The sequence below is a fragment of the Eubalaena glacialis genome, chromosome 11 (assembly GCF_028564815.1).
Source record: "Eubalaena glacialis isolate mEubGla1 chromosome 11, mEubGla1.1.hap2.+ XY, whole genome shotgun sequence".
Taxonomy (NCBI): domain Eukaryota; kingdom Metazoa; phylum Chordata; class Mammalia; order Artiodactyla; family Balaenidae; genus Eubalaena; species Eubalaena glacialis.
Window position 1 is genome coordinate 5,939,143 of NC_083726.1, and position 14,106 is coordinate 5,953,248.

The 14,106-nt window shown below is 46.2% G+C and overlaps 1 protein-coding gene across 1 annotated transcript in view; it reads left to right on the forward strand.

Moving 5' to 3' along the window:
- The window catches only part of EFCAB6 (EF-hand calcium binding domain 6), a 136,176-nt gene that overhangs the window by 64,421 nt on the left and 57,649 nt on the right, over positions 1-14,106 (forward strand). The window contains exon 10 of the mRNA XM_061204424.1: positions 7,146-7,264. Coding sequence (XP_061060407.1) covers positions 7,146-7,264 — 119 coding nt within the window. The remainder of the gene's footprint in view (positions 1-7,145; positions 7,265-14,106) is intronic.

Consider the following 14,106-nt stretch of genomic DNA (forward strand, 5'->3'; position numbering starts at 1 on the left):
GTGGTCATTTTAACAATATTAATTCTTCCAACTTATGAACATGGTATATCTTTCCATCTGTTTGTGTCATCTTCAGTTTCTTTCATCAGTATCTTATAGTTTTCAGAATATGGGTCTTTTACCTCCTTGGTTAGATTTATTCCTAGATATATTATTCTTTTTGATATGATTTTCTTAATTTCTCTTTCTCATAGTTTATTATTCGTGTATAGAAATGCAACAGATTTCTATATATTAGTTTTGTATCCTGCAACTTTACCAAATTCATCGATGAGCTCTAGCAGTTTTTTGGTGGCATCTTTAGGATTTTTTACGTATAGTATCGTGTCATCTTTAAACAGTGACAGTTTTACTTCTTCCTTTCTAATTTGGATTCCTTTTCATTCTCTTTCTTGTCTGATTGCTGTGGCTAGGCCTTCCAGTACTATGTTGAATAAAAGTGGTGAGAGTGGATATCCTTGTCTTGTTCCTGATCTTAGAGGAAATGCTTTCAGCTTTTCACCATTGAGTGTGATGTTAGCTGTGGACTTATCATATATGGCCTTTATTATGTTGAGGTATGTTCCCTCTATACCTACTTTGTTGAGAGTTTTTATCATAAATGGGTGTTGAATTTTGTCAAAAGATTTTTCTGCATCAATTGAAATGGTCATATGATTTTTGTTTTTCAATTTGTTAATGTGGTGTATCACATTCATTGATTTGCAGATACTGAACCATCCTTGCATCCTTGGGAGAAATCCCACTTGATCATGGTGTATGATCTTTTTAATGTATTGTTGAATTTGGCTTGCTAATATTTTGTTGAGGATTTTTGCATATATGTTCATCAGTGATAGTGGCCTATAATTTTCTTTTTTTGTGATATCTTTGTCTGGTTTTGGCATCAGGGTGGTGCTGACCTCATAGAATGCGTTCATAAGCATTCCTTCTTCTGCAATTTCTTGGAAATTTTGAGAAAGATTGACAACTCTTCTCTAAATCTTTGGTAAAATTCACCTGTGAAGCCGTCTGCCCCTGGATTTTTGTTTTTTGGGAGTTCTTTTATTACTGATTCAACTTCATTACTGGTAATTGGTCTGTTCATATTTTCTATTTCTTCCCAGTTCAGTCTTGGGAGATTGTACATTTCTAGGAATTGGTCCACGTCTCCTAGGTTGTCCATTTTATTGGAATATAATTGTTCATTGTAATCTCTTATGATCCTTTGTGTTTCTGTAGTGACAGTTGTAACTTCTCCTTTTTCATTTCTGACTTTATTGGTTTGGGCCCTCTCTCTTTTTCTCTTGATGAGTCTGGCTAAAGGTTTATCAATTGTGTTTATCTTTTCAAAGAACCAGCTCGTAGTTCCATTAATCTTTTCTATTGTTTTTTAAGTCTGTATTTTATTTATTTCTGCTCTGGTCTTTATGATTTCTTTCCTTCTACTAACTTTGGGTTTTGCTCTTCTTTCTCTAGTTCCTTTACGTGTAAGGTTGTGTTATTTATTTGAGATTTTTCTTTTTTCCCAAGATAGGCTTGTTTTGCTATAAACTTCCCTCTTGGAACTGCTTTTGCTGTGTCCCATAGACTTTGGGTCCTTGTATTTCCATTTTCTTTGTCTTCAGGTATTTTTTTATTTCTTCTTTGATTGCTTCAGTGATCCATCGGTTGTTTAGTAGCATAGTGTTTAGTCTCTACATGTTTGTGATTTTTGCAATTTGTTTCTTACAGTTGATGTTTAGTCTCATAGTGCTGTGGTCAAAAAAAAAGCTTTATATGATTTTAGTTTTCTTAAATTTACTGAGACTTGTTTTGTGTCCTATCGTGATCTGGAGAACATTCCATGTTCACTTGAAAAGAGTGTGTATTCTGCTGCTTTTTGAGTCTATATATGTATATCAATTAGGTTCATCTGATCTAATGTGTCATTTAAAGCCAATGTTTCCTTATTGATTTTCTGTCTGGATGATCTGTCCATTGATGTCAGTGGGATATTAAAGTCCCCTACTCTTATTGTGTTACTGTCTATTTCTCCCTTTTTGTCTGTTAATATTTGCTTTATGTATTTAGGTGCTTCTGTGTTGGGTGCATATATATTTAGAATTGTTACATCTTTTCTTTAGATTGATCTCTTGATCATTACGTAATGTCCTTCTTTGTCTCTTGTTACAGCCTTTAAAGTCTATTTTATCTGATATAAGTATTGCTACCCTTGGTTTCTTTTCATTTTCATTTGCATGGAATATCTTTTTCCAACCCCTCACTTTCAGTGTGTGTGTGTCTTTAGAGGTGAAGTGAGTCTCTTGTAGACAGCATATATATGGGTCTTGTTTATGTATCCATTCAGCCACTCTGTGTTTTTTGATGGAGCATTTAGTCTATTCACATTTAATATAAATACTGATAGGTATGTACTTATTGCCATTTTGTTAATTGTTTTGGGATCATTTTTATAGTTCTTTTTTGTTCCTTTCTTCTTCTTTTGCTCTCTTCCATTGTGGTTTGCTGACTATCTCTAGTGTTACATTTGGATTCCTTTTTTTTTTTTCTTTTCCTGTGTGTCTATTATAGATCTTTTGTTTGTTGTTATTGTGAAGGTTATATAGCAATCTATATATACATGTGATTATTTTAAGTTGCTGGGCTCTTAAGTTCAAATGTATTTTAATAATCCTGGCATTTTTACCCCACACACACACTTGCTGTTTTTGACATCTTATTTTACATCATTTTGTTTTGTGTATCCCTTAACTACTTTTTGTGGATATAGATGATTTTACTACTTTTGTCTTTTAACCTTCCTACTAGCTTTACATGTGGTTGATTTACTGCCTTTACTGTATATTTGCCTTTACCAATGAGCTTTATTCTTTCATAATTTTCATGTTTCTAGTTGTGGCCTTTTTATCACTTAGGGAAGTCCCTTTAACATTTCTTGTAAAGCTCGTTTGGTGGTGCTGAACTCTTTTAACTTTTGCTTGTCTGTAAAATTTTTTTTGATCTCTCCATCAAGTCTGAATGAAACCTTGCTGGGTAGAGTATTCTTAGTTGTAGTTTTTCCCTTTTCATCACTTTAAACATATTGTGCCACTCCCTTCTATCTAGCCTGCAGAGTTTCTGCTGAAAAATTAGCTGATGGCCTTATGGGAATTCCTTGTATGTAGCTTGTTGCTTTTTCCTTGCTGCTTTTAATATTCTTTCTTTATCTTTAATTGTTGCCATTTTAATTACAATGTGTTTTGCTTTGATCCTCTTTGCGTTGATCCTGTTTGGTACTCTCTGTGATTCCTGTACCTGGATGTCTGTTTCCTTTCCCAGGTTAGGGAAGTTTTCAGCTATTATGTCTTCAAATATGTTCTCTGCCCCTTTCTCTGTCTCTTCTCCTTATGGGATTCCTATAATGCGAATGTTATTACATTGATGTTGTCCCAGAGGTCTCTTAAACTGTCCTCATTTCTTTTTATTCTTTTTTTCTGTTCTGTTTCAGTGATTTCCACTACTCTGTCTTCCAGCTCACTGATCTGTTCCTCTGTGTCATCTAATATGTTGATTCCTTTTAGTGTGTTTTTTATTTGTTATTTTTTATTCCTTTTAGTGTGTGTTAATTATTGTATTCTTCAGCTCTGCTTTGTTCTTCTTTATATCTTCTAACCCTGTTAAACTTCTCACTGTGTTTATCCATTCTTCTCCTGATTTCTTTGAGCTTCTTTACAATCATCATTTCAAACTCTATTGGGTAGGTTGCCTATCTCCACTTTACGTAGTTCTTCTGGGGTTTTATCTTGTTCCTTCATTTGGAATATATTCCTCTGTTGCCTTATTTTGCCTAATTTGCTGCTTTTACTTCTATGTATTTGGTAGGTTGGTTATGTTTCCTGACCTTGGAGAAGTAGCCTTTTGTAGGAGACATCCTATGCATCCCAGCAGCACACTCCCCTCTGGTCACCAGAGCTATATGCTCTAGGGGTGCTACCTATGTGGGCTGTGTGGCTCCTCCTGTTGTGTGAGGCTGACTGCTGTGAGTGGTCTGGTAGGCATGGCTGGCCCACAGTTCAGTTGGTTGCCAGGCTCTGCCTTGTGCAGAGACCACTGGCTGCTGGTGGGCGGGGCCGGGTCATGAGGCTTCTGACTACAGGGCCCCAGGGGGTCCCAGGGCTAGTGCTGGCCCACTGGTAGGCAAAGCCAGGTTCTGGGGTGGGTGGTTGCAGGGCTGGGTGTCCTGGATCTAGTGTCAGCCTGCTGGTAGGAAGGGCTAATTCCTGACACAGCTGGCTGCAGGGTCTGGTGTGTCCTAAAGTTGCTGTTGGCCCACTGGTGGTTGGGGCTGGATCCTGGGGCAGCTCTCTGTGGGGTCCAAGGTGTCTTGCAGCTGGTTTCAGCCCACCTAGTGGGTGGGGCTAGATCCCAGGGTGGCTGTCTGAAGAGCTGTGGTGGTCCTGGGGCTGGTGGGTGGGGTCAGGAACCAGGGGGTCCTGGGGCTTTTGCTCGCCCACTGGTGGGTAAGGCTGGTCCTGGGGCTAGTGCCAGCCCACTGGTGGGTGGAGCCAGGTCTCAGGATCTCTGGCTTCAAGGCCCTGGCGGTCCTGGAGTGGATGTTTCAGCCTGCTGGTGGTCAGGGCCAGGGCCCTGGGGGTCTTGGGGCTGATGCCTATCCACTCATGGTGAGGCTGGTCCCAGAGCTCGTGCCAGTACACTGGTATGTGGGGATGAGTCCTGGACCCTGTGGTGGGCTCAGGGTGTCTTAAGGCAGCAGGCCTGCTGGTGAGAGGGGCTGTGTCTCTGCCCAGCTGCTTGCTTGTCCTGAGACGTCCCAGTACTGGTGCTGACAGGCTGGTGGGCAGGCCAGGTTCCAGCATTAATAAGACAGAGGGAGGATTCCAGAATGGTGCTTGCCAACCCCAGTGTCCACGTGGTAGAACGAGCTCCTCCAAAATGGTTGCCACCAGTGTCTATGTCCCCAGGGCAAGCCCCAGGTGCCTTCTGTTTCTCTAAGAGGCTTTCCAAGATCAGCAGGTGGGTCTGACACAGGCTCCTTTCAAATTACTGTTTCTACCCTGGGGCCCGGAGCATGTGAGATTTTGTGTGCACCCTTTAGGAGTGGAGTTTCTATTTCTCACAGCCCTCTGGTACTCCCGAGAGTGAGCCCTGCTGACCTTCAAAGCCAAATGTTCTGGGGGCTCATCTTCCCAGCGCAGGAACCCCAGGCTGGGGAGCCCAATGTGGGGCACAGACCCCTTGCTTGTTGGGGAGAACCTCTGCAATTGTAATTATCCTCCCATTTGTGGGTTGCCAGGGGTATGGGTCTTGACTATACCATGACTCTGTGGTCTCATTGTGGTTCCTTCTTTATATCGGTAGTTGTAGAAGCTCTTTTCTGCTAGTCTTCTGGTTTTTCTCATCAATAGTTTCTCTGTTAATAGCTGTAATTTTGGTGTGTCCATGGGAGGAGGTGAGCTCAGGGTCTTCCTACTCCACCATCATGGCCACACCCTCTCCTGTTTTCACCCTCTTTATGTGATATCTTTTGATAAATATAAGTTCTTCATTTAACGTAGTCACATTTTTAACTACTCCTTAAAGTTCTTGTTGAAGAAACCCTGCCCTGAAGTCATGGAGATATTCTCCTACGATCTCCCTAGCAGCTTCACAGCCTCACCTTTCACATTCAGGTTTTGACATCAGCACTGGAAGTGTCATGTGTCTTGATGTGGTGATCCAATTCCATCTTCCATATGGAGATCCAGTTGTCCTGGCACCATTCATTGCAAAGTCCATCTTTTCCCCCACTGATCTGCAGCATCACCACTGTCCTGCATCAATGCCCATGGGTGTTTCTGGGCTCCTCCTTCTGGTTCATTGGTCAGTTTGTCTATCTTGGCACCAATACCACATCTTTAGAGTCCCCATAACTTAGTAAGGCATCTTAATTAGCTGGTCGGCAAGTCCTGCCTCCTTGTTCTCTGAGAGTTTTTGAATCAGTTTGTCAAGTTCCACAAAGAAAAAAAAACTATTGGGATGTTTGGCAAGAAATGACATCTCTACTACATGGAGCCTTCCAATTAATGAACACATTGTATTTCCATTTATTTTGATCTTTTTAAATATCTTTCAAAAAAGTTTTAAACATTGCTGTGTAGAAGTCTTACAATCATTTATAAGATTTATTCCTCAAACTTTCTATTTTTGATGCTACTGTAAATGTTATTTTTTTAAATTCATTTTCCATGTCTGAAATATAAAAATGTGGATGATTTTACATATTGATATAGAATCCAGATTTCTTGCCAAAGCCTCTTAGTGTAATAATTTATTTATGGATTCCTTGTATTCTTATATATACGGTCATGTCATTTGTGAATAAATGACAATTGTATTTCTCCCTGCCCTGTTGTTACACCTTTTAACAATTTTAACTTGCCTAGCTACACTGGCGGGCATCTCCAGTACAATGATGAATAGAGGGCGATAGAGATATTCTTGCCTGGTTCCTGATCTTACAGGGAATGTTTCGTGGTTTCACCGTTAGGTATGATGCTCGCAGAGGACTTGGGAGATGGACCCACTGTGTCTCCCTCACAGTGTATTAGAAGGAGGAGTGAATGAGCTATTGTTTGGAAACAATTTAAGACAGAGCAGAGCGCCCTGTGCTACCTGCTCTTCTAGTCTGTGGTGACAAATCCCCAGATGCTTTTTGCACCCCTCGGGGATATTACAATGGTACCGTACCATCTTGTCACAACAACCAGTCTCACGTCCCTCATTTCCCCTCTGACAGCCAGCCAGGCAGCCAAATTTGCTGCGTTGTGGAGATGATAACCTCAAGCAGTGTGGGCTACGCCTCATTTCCCAGGCTCTGGTTGACTCTTATTTCTCATAGTGTTTGATCCCAAGTTGTTGGTCAGAGAAGAATCCAAGCCACACACCTGAGACCACTCATTACCCAGAAATAAGCCCCTTCTAGGATGTTAACACTTGTTCGTGTTTTGCTCGATCACCTTCTTTAGAGGAATGGGGAGGATATCTAGGACATAGATTAAAAGGTTTTTAAGCAGGAGGAATGGGAGAAAAATGTCTTAGACTGTTCCAGATACTGACTATTGAAAAGCCTGTATACTGTCTGAGCAATTTTGTATGTTACTAAATGCCGCCTTGGAATATTGCAGAATTTTATCGAAACCGACAATGAGGGCAACGGCATTCTTCGACGACGGGATATAAAGAACGCGCTGTACAGCTTTGATATTCCCCTCACACCCAGAGAATGTGAGAAGCTTTGGATGAGGTGAGTGGTATCTGAAGACTGGCTTTTCATTCCAGACGGCCAAATTCAGCACCAGGCTTTCCTCACTCCTCAGGGGTCAGGTGGGACCAGGAATGGTTTTCCTATGGTTGTATCTGTCCTGTTCCCCTGTAGAAAGAAGCCTTGGCCAACAGGCTGGCCTTCAGGAACACGGGGAGCCAGGTAAACACTTGTCACCAATATTAAATATTACACTTGAGAGTTTTGCATTTCCAAGGAACTGGGAGTTCAACCACATCCTTTTACTATTTCAGAGAACTAAGTCCCTCCCCAAAGACTTAACTCTAATACAAGTAGCTCAACAGACAGATCTGCAATGGGTAAAGGGAAAAGTGGTCTCTCCCCATCACCTAAAGATGGAAATCAATGTTGCACAACTGTTTTATAGATCAGTAATTTGCTGGAAGAAAATCACCAAAGTTTTGGTAACTTGGAGTGGTTTCCCGAGGGTGTCTTAAACTGAAAATAGTACCTAATATTGACTACATTTTTCAAAATGTGCTTTAGATTTAGCTGTTTTTGAACCAGGCCCCCAGTTACAACATTCCCTGTGTAGATGTTTAAGTTTCAAGGTGCACTAACAATGCGGTCCATTTCCAAGTTCCAGATCTGTCTTTGAATTACTTCCTTCTTCATTATATGTTAGCTGCCACTTGCATCCCCCCAGGATCGTACCCCAATATTGTATGTACTCTCAGAGGCAAGCCCATGGAGCAGTTCATGTAGTATTTCAGCTTTTCATCTGTTCAAAGGGGAAAGCTGCAATGTTGGCCGAGTTTAGAATTAGGTGGGCTGTTTTGTGTCTAATTTAGAAAAGCGACTTGAAGTTCTTACAAAATCCTTGGGTTTTTTTTTTTTTTTAGATCAGTTCCAACTCAGGGACAATTTGGTCTCCCTACCCATTTTCTCTTTTGATGGACTAGATGAGTGGGTCCATCTGAGTAATCAGAAGATGGGGTGCAGCGGCCAAATGTGTGGCGCTCTCACCACGTAGACCTTTGGATGATGCGGAGGTGACTGTGTGATCCTGCCGCTCGGGGAGCTGTCGGGGGGCAGGAAGCATTCACCCCAATACCAGGGTGCAGAATCGCCTGTTATAAATGCCAGAGGAGGGACATGTCGAGCAGAAAGGGAGACAAAAGTAGGGGTGCTGGGGGCCGTGGAAGGGCAGGAGGCTGTCACGGTGGGAGAGAAGTTGAAATTGTTCCAAAGGTCCAGACGGGGCAGGAGGGCTGCCTGACACACGGGGCAGGAGGGCGGGTGAGGCGTTCTCCAAGCAGTGCCCGGGCTCCAGGCTGAGAAGGGACAGGCGAGGCTGATCACCTGGCCGCAGTCCTCCCTTTCTGGCCGTATTAACGAGACGTTCGGAAACAAGGAAATGTGATGTGGATCAAGCCATGCTTTAGGAAGACTAGTCAGGAAGCAGTTCAGAGAAGGGATTGGTGGGGTGTGGGCATCGGGAGACTGTGGTCTCCATCAGGGAGGGATGGGATGAGCCCTGGAGCTGGGTGCAAGCTGCAAGAATGAGGGGTGTAGGAGGCAGGTGTCCCCGTGAGGGTTCCCGTGTGGAAGGAGAGCACGCTTAGCCCCCTTCCCGGTGGGGGACAGAGCAAGGCTCCGTGTTCATGGGAGGGAGACACTCACTGTTGCTTTTGGCTAAAGTTTCTTTATACATGTATTAACATGATTAAATACACAAATATCTACCCTGTGCTGAAAACTGTTTGAGATGAGAATTTCATCTACTTTTGTTTAGCCGGCTGTTTGCCGTGGATGGTGAGTGGTTGAGAGCTCTGCCGCCAGACATGCCTCCACCCCTGATAGCTGTGTGGCCCCTGTCAAGTTACTTAACTTCTCTGTGCCTCACTCTGCCCCGCTAAGTTAGCTCAAGTGGTGTATGGATCAGGGTAGGCTGGCTGCGGTAACAAACAAGGTCAACATCCCAGGGGCTTGCCCCATAATGATGTCACAATTTAGTGTGGGTGTTGGGGAGCTGTGCTCACAGTCATTCAGGGACCAGGAGTCCCACCATCCCTGGATCTTATGTGTCTACCAGCAGAGAAGGGAACAGAGCACAGAGGACCCTCTGGTCAGCTTTGTAAGGACCAGGCCTGGAAACGTGGCCGTCACTTTGCCCAAATTCTTTTGGCTAGAATCCCTTGATGGCTGCACCCCTGCAAGGGAGGCTGGGGGGACCAGAAGTCTGAAGGGGGATTGCACTGCTACTCAGAGGCCAGGAGGCTGCTGCCCCCTGGGCTGGAAGAGCAAGGGGGGAGGTCACACAGAGATAAGGGAGCTGCTCCCCACCAGCGACTGCAGGCCAAAGGGGAGACGGTATTTTTTGGAGACCAGGAAGTTGCCTCCACTCCTGATGCTGTCTCGGAATCTGCGGGAGCCTCGACTGCTGTGCTGAGCGGGAGCTATGGAGCCATGACACGAGGTCCCCTGGGAACAGCCTGGCCCTGCCCTCTTCCCACCTCCAAGGGCACAGCTCCCTGGGCGCAGCCAGGGGGCAGCTGGGAAGATGTGCAAAGGGCAAGCGCAGGGTCGAGAGCCACCAGATGAACGTCCAGCCAAAGGGCAAAGGGTGTGTCACATTCCAGGGCTGCGGGGTCACCTGGGTGGCCAGGCAGAAGAGGAGGCTGCACATCAGCTGAACCACATCGTGATGGGCAGGACAAGGTGGGGACCCCATCCTGAAGGCCAAGTGTTTAGTGGGGAAAGATGGAGGCAGGCCCACGTTCTAGAAAATCACTCTGGCCACGGGGAGGAGGATGAATTGTCAGAGACAGGGAGGGAGGCACAGAGGTGAATTCAGGGCTGTCTCGGTGTTCTAGCGAGAGGATGGGGTGACCTTCCCTGGGTGGTGCCTGGAGGACTGGGACGGAAGTGACAGGTGTGAGAGAGATTTAGGAAGTGAAAATTCACCTTTAGCAGCCTGGAAAGAGGCTGAGGGACGAGGTAAGATGCTCCTTGGATTTGTCTGATAAGCATGCGGAGAAATCAGGAGGACACCCTGAGGTGGCCGAGTAACCCGCAGCTGAGGGCTGTGCTCTGAGGGGACCTGCACCCTGGCCCATGGTGCCCGGACTGAGCTGTGTGACCTTGGGCCAGTGGCTCACCTTCTCTGAGCTTCAGTCATCTCTCCAATGCGATGACAATGGGGACCAAATGATATAAAGAGGGTACCTGGCATAGATAAGCATAAAAATTAGTAGCAAAAAGATCATAGAGATTTGAAATTATTTTCTGATTACAATATTAATGCACACTCATTTTAGAAGACTCAGAAAATCCGGAGAAGCATAAAGGAAAAGAAAAGACAACAGCAAGAAAGCAGCCATACCCCACTCAGCAGAGATGATAAACTTGGTGGTGTGGTTTTTTTCATCCATTTTCTAGGCGTTTCCATGATCTCCGTCAGCCGTCCTCACCCTCATTCCACCTCCTGGCCTGCTCCTCTCAATGGCTCAGCGTTTGCTGACCCTGACTCACCCTGGTCCACTCCCTCCAAGTCCCCACCTGCCTTACAAAGCAGGAGGGGTAGGCGGCAAGGTGGTGGCCGGCGGCAAGGTGGTTGCCAGCGCCAGGCTGCGCAGGCACCAGGAGCCTCCTGCAGCTGCCCGTACAGGGGGAGGGGCATTCTCCCACCCGGCGGGAGTGACAGGGACCCCCGGCAAGGCAGGGAGCAGCTGGGGCCAACGTGACACACTCTGCCAGCTCCCGGGGTCTGCTAGTGAGAAGAGGAAAGCCCCTGCCAAAATTGGGTAGCTGGAAGTGAGTAGGAAAATAACGTTCAGCTCTTTCGAAAACACAGAATTAGAAAATAGGGAGAATACAGACAAAAAATTGTCAGCATCCATTGTTCACTCAACATTTATGAAGCACCTGTGAAGTGCACTCTTTCAGAGCTTCGGGTTAGTCTGGCAGGTCTCGTTTATGCTGGAAGTAAATTAGTGCATTAACTCCCAAATCTCAGTGACCTGGCACATGGATGCTTAGTTCTTATTCACACAAAGTCTAGCATGTCTAGCGGCTCTTCTGGACAGTTCTCTTCCAAGTGGTGATTCGGGATCTGGCTTCCAGTTGTGGCTTCATCCCTCAGCAGGGTCCGCCGGGACCTGCAGAGCACAGGACCACACACAGGCTTCGGCCCAGAAGGACACACTTCTGCCCACAGCCCGTGGCCCAGGGCCAGGCTGCGGCCCCAGCTAACTGCACAGGGGCGGACAGAGTGGGGAGCACGTGCGTGTAAAGCGAGCCTGGCTCACCGAGGGTTAAACAACACAACCATCAAGCCTGAAGGAGGCCGTTGTGAAAGGAAACCTGGTAACTGAAGCCAGGCAGGACCTTTTAGCACGAGATTTCAGGAGCAATGCGTTTGGTTTTGGAGAGACTGCCGAGAATAAATTACAAGATGAAAGTGCATCCATCCATCCATCCATTCATTCATCGGAGCAATCATCAAGCAGGATTTTCTTGAAACTTTCTAAGTTGCAAGCCCTGTGCTAGATTCTGGGGTTCCAGAGATGAAGGCAGCCTCCACCCTCAGGGTGCTCACGACTCGGCCGGGAAGACAGCAGCTGCATACCAGGAGGGAGAGGCTGGGCAGCCCGGGCTGTGGGTGTTCAGAGAGAGACCCCCAGGAGGTGCGATGCCTGAGTTGAGTCTTAAGAAACAGTCATTAGCCAGAGGTGGGGAAAGGGGGTCCTAGTGAGCAGAGAGGCCCAGAGCCGGGGGAGTGGGAGGTCCCCGGGATGGAAGAGGAAGGATGCTGCTTCCATCAGCAGAGCCTGAGACCCAGAGCCTGCCGGGCACAGGGCACCCCAGGACCAGGGCCCTGGGGGGCACGCCCTTCAGGGGCACTCAGTGTTCTGAGCCCCTTCTGTAGCCTCGTTTCATTGGGTAGAACTCCGCTATTTTAGATCTAAAACCAACTTTGCTGAAAAACTATGAAGCCAGTGTATTATAAAAATGCACAGACGACTCAGGTCGGACAGCAGCAGCCTGGGAAACTTGCGTATAGATGCCAGTCGTGTACAACCAGCTGATCACGCAGACCTGGCAGAATGTTTGGGAGATAATTAATGCCCAATTTATGCACATTTCTTGTTTGGGTAGGTAAGTTGTATGTTAGTATTCCAATATAAAAGGCAAAGACTATTAAAAAGTCCCTGTGTCATGTGCATCGGACCACGGGAAGACATATGACTCTCGGTTAATGTGAAGCTGGGTCATCTCTGTTGCCTCAACAAAGGCAGTGTCTAGAGAGAACCTACCCCGTGCCATGCTGGTGGAACACCTGGACAAGGAGAGCCTCTGGGTGGGAAAGGATTTGAAAAGGTTGAAGGAACAGTTCAGAAAAGAGGATCGAATGGGACGTGATGGTCAAGGATGAGTTAGAAGAGCTGCACACGAAGGAGGGACCAGCCAGACAGGCCCTTAGCTCCGCATAAAGGACGTCTTCGTGACTAACATCGTCTAGAACGCCACTGGGCAGTCCCTGAAGGAGTGGGTTTCCCATCTCTGGCGTGGCTTCATCCAAGGCCAGACCGCCGCTTATTGGGGAGCGTAGGGGTGGGATTGTGGCCCTGGATGCGGATGAAGCCCATGGTGTCTAATCTGTGGCTCCATCAGGACTGGCTGAATGTGCCATTGGGCACTGCCCCCTTAGGCAGCTGGACATTCTGTGCTCTGAAGGGCAGCTCTCTGAGCCATCGGACCATCCTCACAGATGGTCCCCGAGAGAATCCCTCTGTCCAAGCTGCATAAGGACCACGTCTCCCTCTGCTGCGGGCCTGGGTCGTCAGTGGGGCTTGCACCAGACCCTCTAAATCTGGGGTCAGTGGTGCTGGAAGATTATTCTGTCATTTATGTAAGAATCAAGTGCTAAACTGAGCATGAAAGAGTAAGACTTTCTCAGCACAGCAATCGATGTGAACATATTCAGATCATGTGTACAACCAAATTGCTGTGTGTACAATAGATGGGCACAGTAATCTGATTATATCATAAATTAGTGGCCATTGCCATATGCAAATACGAGTTTTTATGGGTCCTCTGTTTATGTGCACATTTTTCCTGGCACATCTGTTGCCGAACCCTTTTAAAATTCAACCTTTACAGGCAAGTTGATTTTTTTTAATGTGACACAAAGGATTATATGATGAAGGGTGAGGTTATGTAAGCTGAATTAACTCTCTTATTATTCACATTCATAACAATATTTTAGTTGCAATTGTGCAATCTGGTCTTCTGTTCCTTGGAGATGGGAATAGAATGTTTATGATCTTTATTAATGAAGTAATTAGGAAGTGTCTTTTCATTCAGTTCAAGTGTCACGATTGAGAATTTGTTGTTGGGAATCTCGTGAACGTTGCCCACGGGGATGGCAGGCCTTCCTTAGGGACACGTGCCCTTCATGTTCATTGCTCAGCAGCCAGGTATTGATAAGGAAGTTTTGCGAGGCGTGTTGCTGGGAACTGTGGGTTCGCCCATCAAGATAAACGAGGCATGGTTTCTCCTCGAGAAACCCACCATGGAGCAGGGAGGGAAGACCCGGACTGAAGCGGGGGAAGCAGAGGTGCGATGTGGTTGAGCCTTTGGGTGGCGAATAGCAGCGACAAACACCAGGCCCTGGTCCCAGCCTCTACCTGCACTCACCCCGCTCCCCGGTCCTCACCACAGGCTACAGGGATCCAGGGGAGGCGGAGATACAGTGCTTTTGCCTCAGGACGAGAGAGAGGTCCCAGAAGAGGCGCCCTGCTGGCCAGGGCTTGCTTGTCAGGCGGGTGGTCTGTGCACGTTCTCTCAGGAGCCCCCCT